The 20,592-nt window shown below is 33.8% G+C and overlaps 3 protein-coding genes across 3 annotated transcripts; 2 read left to right on the top strand and 1 right to left on the bottom strand.

Moving 5' to 3' along the window:
• Window positions 1–453: 453 nt before the first annotated feature.
• LOC115446907 (photoreceptor outer segment membrane glycoprotein 2) lies at window positions 454–2,955 on the top strand. Its single transcript, XM_030173741.2, has 6 exons — window positions 454–947; window positions 1,585–1,741; window positions 1,938–2,112; window positions 2,235–2,355; window positions 2,439–2,546; window positions 2,660–2,955. The coding sequence occupies exons 1-6, from the start codon at window positions 738–740 to the stop codon at window positions 2,939–2,941; spliced, it is 1,053 nt and encodes a 350-aa protein (XP_030029601.1). The 5' UTR covers window positions 454–737; the 3' UTR covers window positions 2,942–2,955.
• Window positions 2,956–3,159: 204 nt separating this feature from the next.
• On the bottom strand, window positions 3,160–7,212 carry LOC115446908 (isopentenyl-diphosphate Delta-isomerase 1). Its single transcript, XM_030173742.2, has 6 exons — window positions 7,016–7,212; window positions 6,331–6,450; window positions 4,826–5,011; window positions 4,410–4,538; window positions 3,668–3,843; window positions 3,160–3,429 (listed from the first exon to the last, which is right to left on the bottom strand). The coding sequence occupies exons 2-6, from the start codon at window positions 6,448–6,450 to the stop codon at window positions 3,288–3,290; spliced, it is 753 nt and encodes a 250-aa protein (XP_030029602.1). The 5' UTR covers window positions 7,016–7,212; the 3' UTR covers window positions 3,160–3,287.
• Window positions 7,213–8,539: 1,327 nt separating this feature from the next.
• Window positions 8,540–19,298, top strand: LOC115446906 (kinesin-like protein KIN-4B). Its single transcript, XM_037438115.1, has 9 exons — window positions 8,540–8,662; window positions 9,027–9,140; window positions 9,381–9,568; window positions 14,467–14,615; window positions 14,833–15,007; window positions 15,504–15,604; window positions 15,679–15,786; window positions 16,018–16,199; window positions 16,276–19,298. Exons 3-9 carry the CDS (start codon window positions 9,408–9,410, stop codon window positions 18,556–18,558), a joined length of 3,159 nt encoding a protein of 1,052 aa, XP_037294012.1. The 5' UTR covers window positions 8,540–8,662; window positions 9,027–9,140; window positions 9,381–9,407; the 3' UTR covers window positions 18,559–19,298.
• Window positions 19,299–20,592: the final 1,294 nt, after the last annotated feature.

Raw genomic sequence — 20,592 nt, 5'->3', positions numbered from 1 at the left:
TTACTTTAAAAAAAGAACAAAATAGATATGAAAAAATTACTAAGAAAGACAGACAATACCGCGGTACTGTCACTGTACTGAGCAGGTGTTTTGATTCATACCTACTAATGACCAAAGAGCAATTCCATTACTGCTTGTTAGTGAGAGTGTACCTGCCTTTCGGGCGGCCCTGCGGGGAGCTGGGAGGTCTTGACCATGGATGTTACTTTGGTTAGGTTTTATAATATCTGAGGGATTGGTCCTTCGACAGAGAACTGGAACAGGCAGGCTAGGCGGATAGATGGCGATATTTAATACTTTTGCCAATGCTGGAGAATTGTGTTGCGCGGATAGAATTCAAGGCACTCCTATGATAAAAGGGCTTACGAGTATTATACCCAGTTATACCCTGCTCTTTGCGCTTATTGATAACACTTTTTATTTTTTCTTCTTACGTAGCATATTACTCTATGATATTTCTTATTTTTGTGTTGTCAAATGATGCCAATAGGTAGTGATAATTAAAACGTAGTGATTATATTCTCTTTGGTGATAATCAGTATTGGTCTCTGATAATCAGAGTGATAATATTCAAAGTTTTTCGTATGATGAAAGCGTAGTAATATACTATGTGCCCTTGGATTAAATTTCAAAGAGCTTGAGGAATATTAAACAAGGAAAGTTTAATTTAACTATCATCATTCCTATTATTATTGTTAGATTAGATATCTGTTGAATACGTCTGAGTAGAAGAAAAAATGTATTTAACATGGGCATCATTTAATAATTTAAGACTCCTTCTCATGGCATGTATGCCTATAGTAATATTTTATTTGATATGGCTGGTGAACACTTCCGAAGGTATACGGAGTGAGGAAGGCACCTTGTTAGATCTTGTTTGCTGGCCGGATGGTAATGCGATTCCTGTTATTATAGCATGCGGTTCAGTTATAGCTGTTGTAATTGAGGTAAGTGTAGGTATAGATTTCGATGAAAAACTTCATCGAGTCGGCGAGGCCCTAGCGCAATGCGGGAGGGGAAAGTTGCCTGATCTACCAATTGCTTGGTTGATATGCTGTGGCCCTATGCGTGCTTCTCCGGATGCATCAATCAGTGATAGGTCAAGTTTGATGACAGATATACCTACTTCAAAGCACTCATCAAAGGGCAATAAGTATAGATATACATCTTATAAGATTAAGTGTACCTTCGTCAAACTTCCAGTTCGGTCTGAAGGCGTAGTTTACTACGAATAAATAAGCGCTGAGGCTTATTCACTATTTAAAATTTAAAATCTACAAACCCTAGAGGCGTGTGGCTCTACGAATCGTATGACTATGGGTGGCGACTGGTGACCCTCGTCGCCCAACGCCTCATGTTACTCCTGGCAGACAGTGATAAGCACCAGAAATCTATTATCTTCCTGCATTTAACATTAATTTCACGCCTTTACGAGAGGGATAGACAGAGTTGCAACTAGTGCACCTACATTTCGCTAGGCTAATACCTATCCGTTCCAATGTGCTGAATTACCTAAAGATAAAAAAATCTCTTCATATTCTTGTTTGCTTGTGTGCATTTATTTTAAATAAATTTTCTCGTTAGCTTTATGGACTTTATCAACTTTTCAAAGCCGGCTTACCCAAGAGAGAGTACAACGTTACGAATGGCCTATATTATTACGTTTGGGCGTTGATAATTATAATCATCATATTTTTGTCGATTATGTTTTATTCTGGACTTCAATCGACCATTATTAAAGGTATGAACGTTTAGTGCAGATAGTTTATAAAAAGCTTTAGATGTAATAATTACAATAGGTTCGTTAGTTCAATGTATAGTCAATGCATCATAAATATCGTCTTTACAGGTTTCGGAAGTTCTTGTTGTGTTGGACACCCGTGCCTATATATTTTTTTTTGTATCGTAGTATATGAACTTTTCTCTATATTGTGCAGCTAAAATAAAAGGTGGAATTACTAAGGCGATGCTTCGTTACGCCAGTCATCTTCCGTCGAAAGTAGCCATCGATAAATTGCAGACTCGATTCCATTGTTGTGGAAGAGTCAATTTTCAAGAATGGTTTTTTATACCATGGTTTACTTCTGGTGAAAGTTTGGACTTCAAGAAATTGTTAGTAATTACTTATATGATTTATATGTAGGTAACAATTATAATTTATCGAGTACACACTTTTTCGATTTATTATTGATGCCAACTGAACTGTATTAATTGACTTTATGAATAATTTACAGTTCAGACCGCAAGTTTGTAGCCGATAATGTGCCGTACAGCTGTTGTTCATTGGACAGTCTGTATCCGTGCATCCATCATGGTGTGACGCAACCGGGCACGATTTACAAGTACGACCCTAACGTATGTATGTGGTGCCTATCTACTGCACGCATCCATAATTATAATCATGATCAAAGTGCACCGTGATAATATAAACTTTTTAGAAGCAGCTGACGATATGGGAAGCTGGTTGCGAAGAAAAACTTATAAACGAGATGATGTCGGTATCATGGCGATTCAACGCTGTCATGGCGTTGATTATAATAGCAATGGTACGTAAGTTTACAAACTACGCAAAACCATTCTTTACTGTGTTTGACCGATAAATGTCCCTTGTATTTTTAGTAACGTTGATGATCAATCACTTATTATAGTTGACATCTAGATACTGCAAGTGATAGCCGTGCGCTACCTCCACACGGCATACCGTAACGGGCTGCACGTCGGTAATCAGATCACGTGCAAGGCTTATTTATTGCGTTCCATGACTGACACAGAGGCCTCCAAACCTGCTGCCAAGAAGAAAGTATTTCGGAAAAGAAAGTACAAGCGCAACCGAACTTTACAATGGATGACGGCTGGATATAAATCAAACAAAAATAAATATATCACCTCCTCCAACTCGGATTTTAGCTCTGATGAGTTGTTGAAACCGATTTATGAATAAACAATTTTAACAGATACACGACTTGATAAAATAGAATATGTATATTTATAAAGCCTTCCTACCATTGATTCACTAGCTTATAGATAAATAGAAACTATACAAATTATTTCTGTTACATGAATTGGATGAGAAATTATTTAAATTAATATTGCGATTACAACCAATAAAAAAACAATTTATATGACTGATGTAACACAGAAAATAATAAAAATACGTTAGACCATAAACAAACTAATTACTTTAATGTGAATCAGTGCATATTTAAGTTTCGGAAAATGAAATTTTATGATTTAATTGCTTAAAATAAATAACAAACAATATTTATGTTTCAAGGCAATCGTCATAACTATTTATCGATAAACTTTTGTATTTTTTCGGGTTCCGCAAGCTCCTTCAGGCGATGCAAATTGTCCCACCAAAGTTTGAGTCGATGACGGCGGATCATGTTGAACCACGGTGTTATCGGTCCCTCTAATGTTGGTAGGTACCTGTGACGGTCAAAATTGTTAAAAATTAGGTTTGAGGCATTAGAAATGCAACAGAGCGACTTACTTAACATGATTACATGCGTGAAAAAAATAAAGCCTTGTACACCGCATGCGTATTTGTACGATTTGAAATGATTATAAATTTTAAAAGTACCTCGTGAGTTAAACACAGAGTTATTAAAACGAATTAAATAATAATTATCTGTAGAAAATACAGTGGTTGTTGTTGTATACTTACGCATTAAACTCTGCCTTGGGCACGAAGCAGTACTCAGAGATCTCGTCAGAGTTGGGCTTCACTTTGACGTCGCTCTGGAAGAACAGGATGTGGTCGATCTCGTGCTCTCCCCACACGCCGTCGCCGGGGTCGTGGTAGTGCACGCGCGTCATGAACATGAACTGCTCCGGATCCATCTGTATTATATTTTAATAATTTACTAATTAAACTTATTTTTTTACAAAAATAACGATTTATTTATTGCTGATACAATTTAAAAAAAAAATTGCCTGCAGCGTCAAAACAGTGAATTACTGCCCGTTTGGCAATCTGCACGCCAGGCATGTTATCCTGCAGTCTTGTAGCGAACCTGAGCCTTAGTGCAGCCCCATACACTTAGCGTTTCAAAATGAGCATGACAAGCATGTTGCTCACACAACAGGTGTTTGCATCAGTTATGCAAAATGTGGCATGTTCTACAGCACTATTGTGGTGGTCATTCTCATTATAATAAGCTAGGGGTGTAGTCCTGCACTTTTATAGTTTATTTTTATAAAACTTCTAGTATATGATCCTACACTAGCATTGCTTGCTTTAAATGTGTGTGGGCCGCAGTAAACATATTAATAGCCGCTTTGGTAAAAAAGAGATTCAGAAAGGATGCCACAGTTTATTATAATCATTACTACAACTAGCGAAAATATAATATTAGAGAATTTCTAAATTGTGAAAATTAAAAAATATTTTTAGACATGTAGTTTACCTGGTCAAGAGGTATGCCGAGTTCATAGTTAAGCCTGCGCCTAGCTGCCGTAATAACGTCTTCGGGTTGCTCATTTATATACAGTGGATGACTGCAGCACGCGTTTGTGTAATAATCTGGATATGTCACCTGAGAATAATATGGCACATTAAATAAATTTAAAATTAAAGGTCCATCCAATTATTTTTTTTTCAATTTTATATTTTTTTGTTTCCTTTATCCCATCTAAGCAAAGTTGATATACAGCTATATAAATGTTTAACAAAATAAATTGTTTACTTTCATTTAAATCAATTCCAAAGTCCATAACATAATTTGCCAATATACAAAAATTTACAAATTATGTTATGCTTAGTATTATGAAAGTACATAAAACATAATAACTTTTAAAACACAAAGATAACACCAATAATTACTTTTTGGCTAGCTCTCCTCTGCAGAAGCATGTCTCCCCTCTTGTTGAATAAGAACACACTAAAAGCTCTGTGCAGCAAGACATTTCCGTCAGTCCCAACTTTGTGGCACTCTCTTTTTGTAGCTGTTCCAATGAAATTGTCTTTTTCGTCTACTAGCAAGCATATATCTTTGTCAAGTGCTTCAGCCTGAAATATTATGAATTGATTATTATTAATATTTCAAATGTAATACTAACATTTGGTTGTGTTATATAAAAAAATGCCACTGTGAATGCATTTACTGCCTTGTTAATTCAAACGCCTCAAGGAAACCAGTCTGCAAAACTGGTTTAATATGGCAAATGTGTTGCCAAGTAATTGATGACAAACAAGTAAATAATTTGTGTCATAAAAATGTTTAAACTATTGATAATGTTTAATCAATAGTTAACTGAAAACAATGTTATTTTTATGCATATACTAAAACCAATATTATCGTCCTTGTAGTATATTTATTGTACTATCATTGGTTTCTACATCATAAAACTAAAGGTATTCATTTTTACATTAGAAACTTTTGACAAACTATTTCTGTCCTGAATTATTTATCTTTTATGGTTAACATGCAAGAAAAACACCTATGTTCAGACATATAAAAAATATTAAAGTTTACAAGATTTCATTAGAAATTAGTTATATTTACTGGGACCACTTAAAAACCAGTCAAACAATTACAGAAAATGAACTTTGTAATATAATAAAATCAGACTAATTAGAAAATAATTGCCTTGATTTTCCATTACATTGAAATAATTTAATAGTTATGTTTTATGTTTGTTTAATTGCTCATGTAGACAATTGTAACAAAAACTATTATTACATCATATTTGTAAACATTCTTGGCAAATAATTCATTTTACTACATTTTTTTTAAATCATACCATCAATTTATATTTTCTAAGTATAGGAAAAATTTAGATGTCTCCTTCTTTATTAGCTTAGTAGCTGTAAATGAGCAGTATTAATCACTTTTTAGTCGACAAAATTTTACTTCTTCTATAAAAAAATATTTGTTTTTGATGTACCGAGACATGAAGCATCACTTACAAGAATTGCATTGGTACTTCCAGACTACAAACAATGTTAATAGCTTTAGAAATATCCTTATTTCAAATATTTTTTAACATCATCATCATCATCAGCCTGTTGCAGTTTATTGCTGGACATAGTCCTCTCCTAAGGTATGCCACAGAGCCTGGTCTGCTGCTTTATGCATCCAGTCGTTGTCTGCCCTCTTGTGTAAGTTGTTCTGCCATCTGGCAAGAGGGCCTCTCACTCTACATTCTTCAACATAATTTGTAGTAATTTAAATAATTTGTCATTAATAATGTTTGTGTCACACTTGCATTAACTATTTTTATTTACTGTTATATTTAACATAATTGTGAGGGGTCCATTAATTCCTATAGATTCCTATTGGTGTATAGAATAAAAATATATTGTAGGAGTCAAACAATGTTTAATACCTGTAATGGATCCAATCCATCTTTATCATCTGGCTGAGGCTTAACAGGTTCTGTAGCTAAAAACCTCTTCTCCAATCGGAGAGTATTCCAGAGTGATCTTGTTAAGTTCCGCACCAACATCTTTCCAAAGTATGAATGAAGAAAAATTTGTAATGCAAAATTTAAAGTAACATTACATTTACATGATAGTGTGGGAGAACTATCTGATGTAAATTTAAATATGAAAGAGATAAAAATAAGTCTACTATTGTATGTAAGATAATGAGATTTTTTCTATTGTGTTTTTGATAAAGACATGTTTCTTTGCAATATGACACTACATAATATTTTATGTGAGTATATTTTGACTTCATATATCATTCAGGGACTGTAAATTTTTTGTACTGGCTGATGGAGCACTATTAACTTGTTATTAATCCATATTGAAGTTCTTTTTGAGGTAACAGAAGTCGCGACAGTTGTTAGAAATCGTTGTATGTTTCAAAGTGAACATGATAAGTAGGACAATCTACGTCTATAGAAATTAGTTGGGAAGTCTAATTATAGTCACTTTTTTATGGTATACAATATGCACACAACAAATATATAACTGTAAAACGGGTTACGTTTTTAAATAAATATATTTTAGACCGGGTTCTATTACGACGTGATAAAATTAGATAAGTAAAACGAACAAATTTCTTACCTTGTTTTAATTTCATGCGAAGCGCAAATCAACAATGAATAATTGATGCAGTTGTTGTAAGTAATTATATTTTATACTGTAAAAGCCTGCTGTTTTGGCCCATTGGTGAAAGATAATTGTTGATCAATTCTCGAATTTCACCAAAATTCAGTTCTGTCAACCAGAGACAAACAAATGTCAATTGTCAAACCACTAGCAAATCACAGCGAAAAATATAGACGTCCGAGACCGATTAATCGAATAAAAAAATTAATTGCATTCGCGTTATATTTGCTATTACTGGAAGCACGTCTATGATTTGGTCCGGACAGTCCGTGCGACTATTGTAATATGCAAAATCGAGTGTCTTAACAGTTTATTTTATTGTTGTTGATGGGCATACACTCAAGGCATACAGTGCCCGAACATGTTTTATTATAAAGGTGCTCCAAAGAGCATTATAATACTAAGGTGCTCCCTCCAGCAAAATGGCACGCTAACCGTATTTTTAGAAGCTATCTACTCAAAATTTATAAAATACCTTAAAAAAAATTAAATATCATTTTCTACATGTTATCTTAAATTTGGGTAGGTGTAACATTTTTATAATATGAAAATTGTTGAATCCATGCAACTCCTCCTAAAGTATAAAGGAATTGAATTTACAACTAACACTACAATAGAAAATGGAATAAGGAATATTTTGATAGTCTACAGAAAAATTATTCATAAATCTGTGGATATTCCCGCCGTAATTTTTTTTTGTTTGCTCCGGGGAGTTTCTTAAGCGGATCCCCTCAGGAAAACCGGGCGCTAACCATATTAAGTTCACATCATTTTTATTTAAAACCAACACTATTGTAGCGGGGGTATTGAAGCGGGAGATAAAAGTGGTGTCTACCTATTCCATTATTTCCTTCGTTAAATTTTACCGCCCTATTTTCTTCATTTTAAAAACTTCGAGACGCAGTCCAAGATTAACATTTTATTTTAATTTATTCGCCGTATGGATGAGTTGTAACTAGCGGGATGTTTAAAGCCTTTTTGTTGATAGTTGTGGATTTGATTCATAGGCAGGGAAACGCTTCTAGGACATTTTAATATACATAATATATTTATAAATGTGACCTTACACATTATATTTTAACTGGCACAACGTATGAGTACCTAAAAATTATGTTTCTGCTTGATCTTTCAGGAATATACTTAAAAAATATGGTGCAATAAATATATAACATTCATAATGTAAGTACCATTTTGTAACTGTCAATAGTTAGGCCAAGCATTAAACTTGAACATCTCAGTCCTGTGTACGGGAAGCGTATCGGGAGACCAAAATAACTTTCTCCAGTTTGTTTCTTCGGAGTTCATTCACATAATAATTTTATTTGACTAACACGTTGCGGTTAATTTAGGAAAAAGATAGAACTCGTTAAAAACATTATTGTTTATCGAAAGTTATAATAAAAATGTCGTGTGTTAAGTTAGCGATAAGAATACGACCCTTTACCGAACGGTAAGTGTGCATTAAATAAACGTAAGTTTTTAAATTAAGTAGTTTCTTGATTAAGCTTAACTTTTATTTTTAGTGAATTGAAGTCAGATCGAGATCGTATCAGAGTCATTGATGTTATTGACGATCATACTGTTACGATTACTAATACTAAAGTAAGTAAAGTTTTATACATTAATTGGTAGATATTATTATAACGGTCGTTAAAATGTATAATAAAAGGTGGATAATATACTTGCGAGAGCGTCTCAAAACGTTTAAATAAATGGATTTTCAGCATTTGTAATTACGAACATAGAATTCGTACATTATATATTATTGACATTGGTGGCAGCGTACTTGAACTGTAAGCATTTAGTTTCTAGGTTCGATTCCCAGTATATTAAAAAGTATAAGCCTGTTTTGGTGTCAAGTCATATCTATAACAATATTAATATAGTAACACTTGAAGCTCGTTTAAAATATTTTTTACAGTACGTAATCATACCCGTTCTGTTTTAGTTAAATGTTTTTTTTCAGGTGAGTGTTTCAGGGGCTGGGGACAGTCGTGAACGCGTGCGCCGGTATAATGCTGATTATGCTTTTGATAGCGCAGGCTTACAGTCATTGCCGTCTTATGCCACACAGGAAAAGGTAAATAGCTAATTCAAAACGTATAAAAGTTTAAGAAAGTTGCAAAATTTACTACATTATATTTCCGTAAGAATAGTAAGGTATAGGGTATTTCATAGGTGTGCTAATTTTAAAATAAAGTGTTGGTACTTTTTACAGTTTTGACTTGTGCTATTTAAGCTATAATATTAGATTATATTTAGATATACAAGACTGCCACCGTTGCTTAAATATTTCTTATGACATTAAATCTATATCCAGGTGTTCCAAGTTATTGGTGGTGAAGTAATGTCCAGTATAGCCAGAGGATGTTCAGCGTGCGTGCTGGCGTACGGGCAGAGCGCGACCGGCAAGACATTCACCATGTTCGGCAGCGAGGTGCAGCCTGGCCTCGTGCCCAGACTGTGCAGAGCGTTTGATGATCAACAACCACTTATCGTCACTGTCAGGTATTTGAGTCATTTGTATAGAATATTTTTTGTAATGTTAAGGTTTTTGATGCATGGTTGAGCGGCGAAAATAACATGCTTAAAATGAGATTTTAGAAAATTGAATGGAATTTATTTCTGTGTTTTGTAGTCTTTATCATCTTTAAGCTATTCCACGGAAACACCAATAATGAATTTCACGGGTATACGGTATTGTTATTAGCTACAAAGAGTTGTGCGACAGTAATGCGGATGTAGCACAGCAAGTTTCATAATAAGTAATCATAACTTGTGTTTATTTACTTTGGCCACCGTGATGATCGTGATTCCTAAAAGAACTGAGCTGATGTTGAGGTAGCCATTACCAGGAACTCTCTTGATACTTATTTATTTGTAATTACCGACATTATAGGGCCGCTACCGGCGGTTATAACTACATTCTTGTATTACCAAAACATTATATTATGCCTTTTATTTTTTAAGCAAAGTTCTAAAGTAAAATCCAATATACTACACTAATTTTTTTTAGTTTTGTATTAAAACATACTTATATTCTTCATGAAGACTATGTTGGCGTATTTCAATCTAAACTTTGGAAACGAATCAAGTTGTTTTTCCTAAAAAGTTTTTACTGTGTTTCCACACTCGTTAAATATATTCCCGGTTGTATTCGATTAAGTTTGAATGCTAATAAAAAGTGGCACGACTCCCTCAGCCCAAGGGCGGCGCGACACGCGAGCGGAGGTGTTAAACACCTTGGTGCCATCATAGCTTTATCTAATATCAGCCCGCGGCCCATGTACTACACTGATTGTATGTTTATGTAATGCTAAGGAAGGTTAACGATTGGAAACACATCGAAATAAAGACAAAGAACAGCGATGCGCGGCGCCTTATCTCTTTTCTATGGTACTAAGTACTAACATCACAACCATGGTAGATATCCATCTATTTTACACAAGTATACAGACATATTATTACTTATACATCATCTTATTTCAATGGGAAAGTAGAGATAAAAATATAATACTTTTTGCTATTGAGGTTTTCTAGCTAAATTAAGATTGATTTTTTTTATTTCATAATAATTTTTACTTTTGTGCTATCGACTTCATGGAGGAATATAGGATACTTACCTGCATGTTTACGTACCTACATATATGTGTAATAATTCTTTTATATCTCGCAACTATGTTAGACGCACTTTGCCCAAATTGTGATTACTTACTAGTTATAGAGTTATTATGTATGTTAGATTTCTAACACTCACATAGATTGTTTTAATATTATTCTGCAGCGACAATCTAAATTTACTTTAAAAATTTGGTAATAATATCGTCAAAGAATTGGTTATATTTTATCGAGAGTGTGGCGTCAATTATAATTAAAGCTAAAAGATTTATTGCGTCTGTAGGCGGCACATGGCGATAGAGGGTGCCGTGTGAGGTAGTATGGCTTCAGTATGTATGCTCGTTGTAGATAGTCGGGGTTGATACTGCCACCTGATGCGACGTGGGCTGTCTGGCAGTCGGTTATAAAAAGTATTCGTGTTTTCAGTTTCGACGCACTCCACTTTCAGGAATATTACAAGTGTAAGTTACCCATAACTTATAAATAATTCTAATAAATTTCTGGTATATTCAATGTACTTAAATATTTTACAAATGAAAGGAAATTTGTTTTTTTTTTTATTGTTCTAGATAATAATATTATCTTCAATAAAAAAACCCGAGAGATTGGGAATATATTTGGATGTTTATAAAATTAAACCCAGATTTACTTCCTAATAAATTTTGGCAAGTCATAGATTCCTATGTAGGGCCCTTTTATTCAAGAAATGTGCAAAAGATATTACTTAATAATATATCTCTACTTTCTTTTCGGCCGCTCTAATGAGCGCAAAGCGCATAAATTTTGTTAATCATAAAACGCATACCATTCTACTTAATTTTGTTGGCTCTACAATTATTGTGTGTAGGTAGGTATCTATATCTTTCTTATAATGAACCAAATAAAACTTTAAATAGAACGGTCAAATTACATCTCCTGACATTTAGAGTTTGGACTAAAACAATTGAAATGATGGAATTTTGACCCCTTTCCTATTGTTACACTAATTCCGAAGTAAGATATTGATCAAAGTACTTGTTTTCGACTAGACATTTGTAGTAAATAGGTTGGTATATGTTACGGGATCAGTGCAAGTGCTTGCCTATATCTAGTGCGTAGTTGACAATAAGGAAATACATACCGTAGTTTCTACTACGTAAGTTCCATATTTTAACATGAATTTACCTGATGCAAACACAATGTGAAATAGGAAGGTATCCATTTATATTTAGAAAAAATCAATATTAATTAAATATTGACAAATCAATTATGACGATATTATTTTTCTTCCCAAAAAAAAACAGTAGGTTTATAATTAGGTCATTTAGTTTATAATGTAGGATTGAAAATGAAATTGTTCCTATTAAAGATTTCTTTTTACATTTGTATTCATCTGTATATTATGTAATTTGTGGTGTCATCTTCACTCGGCCAGATATATTATCATATACATAACGCACGTGTGATTCTTCTGATTTTCAAACTCGAAACTGGCAGAATTGTCGTAAAAAATAGTCATTAGAAAAATATATGAAGGATTGAATAGCGCATTTATTGATAATTCTACCGTGATTCTGCCATTTAAAGAGTACCTATTTACATTATATAACTTGTATAAACTGCTTCTTAATAAACGGTTATTAATTGCATTTGATTTTTATAAACGTCAAGTTATTACAAATGTTCCCATTTCCTCACATTTTTCAGTCAATTGTAGAGACAATTATAGAGTTCTATCGAATGTAAGATAATTATTAATTCTAATAGACATGCATATATCCATTGACTGCGTAGTGTTAAAGACCGTTAAAGTTTTAAGTGAATAGATAACTAAACCCTGTAGGTAAATGGAAAAACATTATGACAAAACCATTACAACTTTCAACTTCAAAAAGCAATAAACGTAAATCGAACTGCAACGTTCAGAGTTCAGACAGTGATTTTATTTGGCTGTCGTAACCTCAGTTCACGCCTCTAACACCCTCTAATAATACCTATCTAGGCATCTACGTGTTAGACAAAAGTAATGTTCACAGTGGAGAACGATGCAATATTAAGTAAGCATAAATAGTGTCTATCTCGGTGCAGACGCCGTATGATGTACGAATGCACTTCTGAGGTCTTGGATACGATCCCCGGGTTGGGCAAAGCGATATTAGGTTTTTCAATATCAGCCCGGAGTTTGGAATTTGTGTATGATATGCCAATAGGCTCGCTCTCTATCACATCATGGAACGGAATGCGCACGGCAGAAAATGCAAGGTGTACCAGTTGCGTCTCTGCCTACCACTTCGGGGATAAAGGCGTGTACATACTAATTAATGGAAATTCTGGTCAAGAATATTACAATATGAAATATATATTTAGATATCGGCTCAGAAAGGGCTGTAACCCTATGGAGCATGTCGTATAGTGGAAGGAAATCGCACCCTATCCACTCATAGGGCATAAATAAACAACAGTGTCTAGACTAGATTATATTTATTTGTCTGCCATTTCAAGCATAGAGTTTTGGGGAACAGAAAATAACTAGTTGTAGTTTTTAAATGACGATATATTAAGTCTGCCTATACATTTCCCAATAATTATAATTAAAATATTTGTAATCACATTCAGTACCCACATAGCACATTAAATTATAATTATTTTAGCTATTCAGCAGTAAACTAGGTAAAACTTAGTTCAAAGTTTACAGAAGAATTTAAACGATCTATTAAACAGTAGTTATGAAAATCGTGACAAACAACAATTAATGTGTGAAGGGATGCATATAATTATAATTCCGATTGTCATGCTTAGATTTATTATTACAATTGTCGTTAGAAAAAGATACCGAAAGACCAGGAGGCTAGATGAGATATATTCTATATACTATTCATGAGATAATTTTCATGACATGCTTTTTCTTTTGGATTAAAAAGTTCGAAGACGGGGTTTCTTCTGGGTAGATTGACTACGGCAGCCTAGAAATTTAACAATGTAATTTTAAAGTTTTAACCATTTTTATTTTCTCAGGAGTCATAATAATGTTGTGACTGCTTGGCGTTTTTGCTCTTTATCTATTCAAATACGATTTTTTGAGTAGGTACTTATAATGGTACCTAAGCAGCAATTTATGACAAATGAAAAATATATACATATGACTAAACGAATACCAGTTTATTATTCCCACCCCTACTTTCTAATAAATTCATGATATTATGGTTGTATGCTTTCTTGATAATAAGGATGCCGTTTGTATATTTTACTGTTGTAAGGTTTTATAATTCGCTGAAATGCTGCATATATTTACTATAGTAAAACGTTGTTATGATAGTTCTTTTGCATATAGCATTAAGAATTATACGTTTATGTATCTATATACCACGAACAATATGTAAGGGCTTATCCGATTAGCTATGCGTTTTACTGCGTCATGCATGTTGGAGCCCTACAATGATCCAAGGTTACTCCAGTCGCATCACAACGTACGTATCTACTTAAAGTTTAGTGTTTATCCGATTATGTGTTTATATTTTACGGTAAACTACTGATATTATGATCACCTTTCATTCCACTGCAATTATTAATACTGAAGAAAATTAAGAAATAGTTTTTGTAATTCGAAATATGGAGTATCCCGTCTATAAAAATCTTTATGCTGAAGATGTTAGAGACATTCGATATTGAGATAAAAGATTTTAGGATTAGGGTTGTTTCATCGTAATTATTTTTTATTTTTGTTTTATTTTCAAAACCGTTTTTGCAAGTACGTAGTTCTTGCATTTGTTTTCTTTTTTAAATGTATAAGTAGGTATTTTCTTTTTTAGTTTCCTGGAGATTTATAACGAACGAGTGCATGATTTGTTAGTGGGCGAGGCTGTTTCTTCCAATTGCCATTCTCTACCGCGCAATAGAGGCAACGTTCGTAAAGATCTTCGCGTCAGAGAACACCCTACAAAAGGCCCTTATGTGCAAAGTAAGTGTTAATAAAAATATAAAGTATTTTAGTAGGTAAATTTTTGAATTATTATATACAATGAGCAGAGTAGCGTGAAGGACAATGAGCTGCATGTGCAAACGACATACTACAGATACAGATACAGATGTGTGCGATCCTTATCTTGTATTTAGATCGAGAATTTCGTAACAACCACAAAGTTCAAAGAATGACTAATAACTTGTTTTCTCGTTAGATTTACGCCGCGTGACAGTACACAATGTAGAGTCACTGGTGTCGCTAGTAAACGAAGGGGTTCGAAGACGGCGCACAGCACCGACTCGTCGGAACCCTCACTCGTCCCGGTCGCACGCTCTGCTGGAGATAGTCACTCCTCACGCCACACTGCACCTCGCTGATCTTGCTGGCAGGTTATTATAGTCACTTAACACTAATTACTGTTTTAGTGCTCTAGTTTTTTTTTTTACTGGAGCTTATATTTAATTTGAATTTTGGTTTGTATTTAATGTATTGAATTTTGTATCTTTCCCTATATCGGCAAAGATTTGTGATCGTTTTTTTCAATTATTTAGTAGGAGCATAGCATAAAATAAGATTAAGTGAGCGTTTTACTACGTATAAAAATGTACATTTAAAAGTATTTTTACATTACACATTTATGTCTAGCCAAACGTTTTCACCTCGCCATATCTTTATATCTGGTGGTAGGATGTAGGTACTTTATACTAGTCTGTCGAGGGGTCTTTCATCGGTCAATATTCTTTTGAAACTCTCCACTTATCATCAGGTGCAGCGGGGTCACTGTGCCTTGCGAATACAAAAAAATCTTCTCAAGTGAATGATCTTGCAGCACGTATATATTATATTATATTATATATTTAATTTATTTGTTTGTATTGCCACCAGTGAGAAAGCAGGATTTGAGGGACCAGGAAGTGGCAGGCAAAAGGAAGGTGCTAACATAAACAAATCTTTGGTGGCCCTAAGCAATGTTATTTCAGCCCTCGGTATGTTTTTTTTTTCTATTACGATATGACGAGGTGAGTTGGGCAATGTTATAAGTAAGTATATTTTTTTGTAGTGACCAGTGGGCGGGGCCGGGCGAAGTTCATCCCCTATCGAGATTCAGCCTTGACGTGGCTACTAAAGGATTGCTTTACAGGCAATTCAAGTACTTTTATCATAGCTAGTAAGTTTGCAATTATTAAAAGGCTTAATATAAGTAGGGTGAAATTAACATAATAGAGTCACAATATCTCTTTAAGTTACGTTGCTTTACTGTACTAGATCTGTTGTAGAAGAATTATTAAACGGCCTGCCTATTATGTTTGACAAACTTCCATAAAAAAATGTATTATTGGTTTTGAAAGAAAAATCAATAAAATAGTTATGCTACTTTTAATAATATTTTTTATTTTAGCCGTGTCGCCGAGTGTGGCATGTTACGGTGAATCAGCTTCAACACTTCGTTGGGCAGAACGCGCTAGTCAGTTACCTACGAAAAAAGTTGCAAACTGCGAGGTAGTCGTTACGACCAAGTCTGATCTTCAACAACAATTTAATAAACTTCTCGCTGAATTAGCGAGAAACCATATTAATTATGTAAGTAAGGATCATCAGATTTCAAAAGTATACTTAACTCGAACTGATTATAAATGATTCTTTTTTTTATTTTCAGGCACCAGAAACTGGAACTATTCACCATGATACGAAATATTGGGCTTATAAGGAGAAGACAATACAGTCCGAAGGTGTAAATTCAACAACAAACATAGGAAACATTTTGAATATAATGCATCCGAGAGTTGAAGCTAACAATGTAGAGTCAGCCAACGTACCAGTTGCTAGCGGAAGTTCGGATGTCAGCAACATATTAGATTCTGGAAAAATATCAAATGCTGTAAGCAAAGAAGTGGAGAAAATATTTGGATCGACGTTAGAAAGAACTAGCAGCGGAAGTGACCTTAAAGTGATCCCACCGCTACGTCATAAAAGAAGGGAATATAGGTCGCAAGAAGTTTTGCCTGTAGATGAAACAATCGCTGCTGGTCAAAGCTCCACTGGACTTTCTATACTGCCAAGTCAAAGTGAGGTTCAAATAAACAATATACAAAATGCTGATAAAATTAAAATTCCACACGTTTCTATTCTCCACGAAAATCAGAGAGCTGAGATTGTTGCAGCCGTTACTGATAGGTTATACACTAAACTTAAAAAGAAAGAAGAGGCCGCCGTGTCACGAATGGAGTCAATTGTTGACAAAAAGATAGTAGAACCATTGAGCGAGTTAAAGATTTGCACAAATGCTCGTCAACGACTAATTGAGTTGAGTCAAAGGGCTTTGCGAAATAAACGGAGAATAGGTATACCTGCATTTACACAGACCAAAATATCAGTCATCCGTGTCAAAGACCAAGGTACGGATGTTCAGACAGATCTAGATTCGTACATTGTAAACAATAATCACACTATTATGACAGCATATCGAGATGTCAGTACTGAGACTGTTCCGATGACACCTCGTTGCAAGGAAATAGCTGTTGGTCCAAAGTTTGGATCAATGGATTTGAGCAATAAATCAACAGGGACAGAAAAAAGTGAAGTCATACATAAGAATTCTTACACAATGACAGATGAAATGGTAAAACACGACAATTTGACGCAAACAGCGATTGTACCACCACCCAGAAGAAGAAGAAAAGCAATTAAATCAACTAAGTATCGTGGAAGCGATAATAAAAATAAACATTTAGAAGGATATGTTAATGCTATGGGACCGGTAATAAGTATAAATATTTCTCAAACGTATTCTAATGATTCGGAGACACAAAGTTCTGACGACAATTCAATAAATGCAACAAATAAGAATATACCTAAAAATGCTGTAGCCACACCAGATTTATTGACGAATCACACTGGAGATACAAGCGACAATAACTTATTAGATAATGCGTGTAATGTTAAAGGAGAAGATACGTTAGACACAAAACGTGTCACTACATTAAAAGATAACGTTTCAAATGTATCACTATCTATAAAAAGTAGTGAAGATTTCTCTGATGACGAGGATTATTCTTTGCCTCGAGTGACAGTAACTTCTACAGCGAAACCTAAAAGTTTAGATATGAAAAATATTATATTAGGGCGAAATGAAAATATGTATCCATACAACATAGTTCTTTCTCCAACGAGGGAAATAGATCATTCCAAGAGGACGGTTACCTTTAAAGATATCGACATAGCGAAGGCTATAAATGTAGCTTCACATGATTGTCATGATGTCGACAATGATAGTAAATGTAACCAAGAAAAGAATCAATATTTTTCTTCTGATGACATTATTTTTGGGAAAAAGTCTGATCATGACAATTCCTATTCAGATTGTACAGTATCTACAAGAGATGAAGTAAATTCGTTGATATGGAAGAACAATATTGGTCGTAGTAGGACGGTCAATTATTGTAAAAGAAATTATGTACCCATATACAAAAGTAATTCAAGATACAACACAGAAAAGACAAGATATTATCAAGACTTTCTACATTCTGATAAACGTGGATTTAACGATATTGATGGAATTAATTGTCATACAGGAAATAGTTTTGATGAAAAGAAATTTCGAAGCAGCAGTAAATTTTATCGAAGCAATGATGTAGATACTGACTTTAAACAAGGAAATCCTTGTTCAAAAGTAAGTTTCAGAAATAAAGATAAATATAAAAGTGAAGAATTTGGGAATATTGAAAAAAAAATACTCGACGCTTGTACAGATTTAGAAAAATCTGTGAAGACGTATGATGATTACATTATTAATTTTAAGAATAATGCAGAACGTGATGAAGAACCTATTTCTCAAAGGACTCCCACTGAGTATTTACAACACTTGATAAAATTACGAAGGGAAATGATAAAAACTTTAGAAACCACACCTGACATTGCTTTAAACGGTTCCAAGACATAATTAATTATTTTGTTTTAACAAATAAAGGTAGTTACGAAAATAAGTCTAATTTAAACAAAAATTATATCTGTGTCCATCCTAAGTAGTGCTTTTCTAGTAAATTTACCATTAAGAAGTTGTTCACAACATTGAGAGTTTCCATTTTCCAAATATTTGATACTATTTTTAAATTTACAAAAAAAGATTTTTTTTACGCGAAAATAGAAAAAGAAGCCTTAAAACATTCCGCTGTTAAAATCTGCTTCTTGTATAAAATATATTGTATGCACCTATTTAGGGTTCTGCACCTTGAAAGGAACCGTTTATACTTTATACGATCATTCAGTTGTCCGTCTGGCTGCCTGTCAAGACCTTTTTTCCTTAGGAATGCGTAGATATATCAAGTTGAAATTTACATCAAATACTTGGGTCGATAGTCTTTCCAGATGTGAAAAAATCAAACTGTAAGTCAGCGCGATCAAATGATATGACCGGTTTGTAGTATATTTTGCGCTTTTACAAGGAAATCAAAACATATAGGGTATTTTCCGTTGACCTAGACTCATGAAATTTGGCATGAAATATTTTAAAGCACATGTTATTGAAAAAATCTGAAAACTGGAAATACTTATTTTTGCAGTTGGTTTAATAACCGTGTACAGGGATCGAACGGCAAAGTTAGTTCTTTAGCCTAGTTTGTTTTTATAATAATAATAATATCAGCCCTGTATTATATACTTGCCCACTGCTGAGCACGGGCCTCTTCTACTACTGAGAGGGATTAGGTCTTAGTCCGCCACGCTGGCCTAGTGCGGATTGGTAGACTTCACACACCTTCGAAATTCCTATAGAGAACTTATAAGATGTGCAGGTTTCCTCACGATGTTTTCCTTCACCGTTAAAGCGAAAGATAAATTCACAAAGAATACACACATGATATTAGAAAACTCAGAGGTGTGTGCCCTTGGGATTTGAACCTGCGGACATTCGTCTTGGCAGTCCGTTCTACACCCAACTAGGCTATCGCCGCTTAAGTTTGTTTTTAAGTTAGTGCAATAATGTTAGGTGTTTTCGTAATGTTCATAACCTATGAACTTTGTACGAAACCCTTAGTGCGCGAGTCGCACTTGTCTAGTTTTAATTATAAATTGAACACAAGTTTTTTTTTATCTAATTACATGTATTTTTATAATAATTAGTGATCGTTTAGTGGTCGAAATTTTACAGTTGACTTTGATATATTCGTAACATATACACTAATCTCATTTCATTCCTCTGTTAGCGCAATGAGCTTAAAAAGGGGTACAATGTTTTTTCTTTACGTACATATACCATATACCTGCATACCAAATTTTTCTGGACTGGGTAAACAATTGCTTCACAATATTTTAAGCGGTTGACTTCAAACAACGAAGATGTGAGATCTACTGTTTTCATACTCGTTGATGGCATCCATTCTAATTTAATGAAACCATTGGGAAACTAATATTCTAAACATGCGATTTTTAATGTTCTATTTGTTATTATTAAGAGCCCGGATTAATATGTGAATACATATTTTTAATTTACGCGAATTTCGTTCTAAAACTTATTTTCTACATCTATTATCGTATTTGGATTGTGAAAAACTAATTTTTATTTTCCATATTTTATGATTAAGTCCATATTTTACAAAAAAAATATCACAATCATCCATATTTTCAAACATCATACGTACGTGACGTTTTGAGCTGCTTGCGCGTCGTTGTATTTTTACGTACTTACACACCTACCTTTGCGCTATTACATATTATATTTTTCTTTCGACGTTTCGAAGACTGCAGCCTTCATGGTCACGGGGCGGACTTAGGTGTTGGTCTTCCGAAAGGGCTGTAAAGTTTTCGAAACGTCGGGATAAAAATATAATATAAATAACCGCGATAGAATAAAAATACAAAAAAATATTTTTGATGAAACGATAATTTTTATAGAATTTTAATTCAAAATTTCGCTACATTTTTAAAGTTTTTTTTAAAAATATAATCTTACTTTAACAGTAACTAATTTTTCAAAATA

This window comes from Manduca sexta, chromosome 13 (assembly GCF_014839805.1).
Source record: "Manduca sexta isolate Smith_Timp_Sample1 chromosome 13, JHU_Msex_v1.0, whole genome shotgun sequence".
In the NCBI taxonomy this organism is placed as follows: domain Eukaryota; kingdom Metazoa; phylum Arthropoda; class Insecta; order Lepidoptera; family Sphingidae; genus Manduca; species Manduca sexta.
Note: the sequence above shows the minus strand (reverse complement) of the source record. Positions and strands in the feature narration are given on the sequence as shown.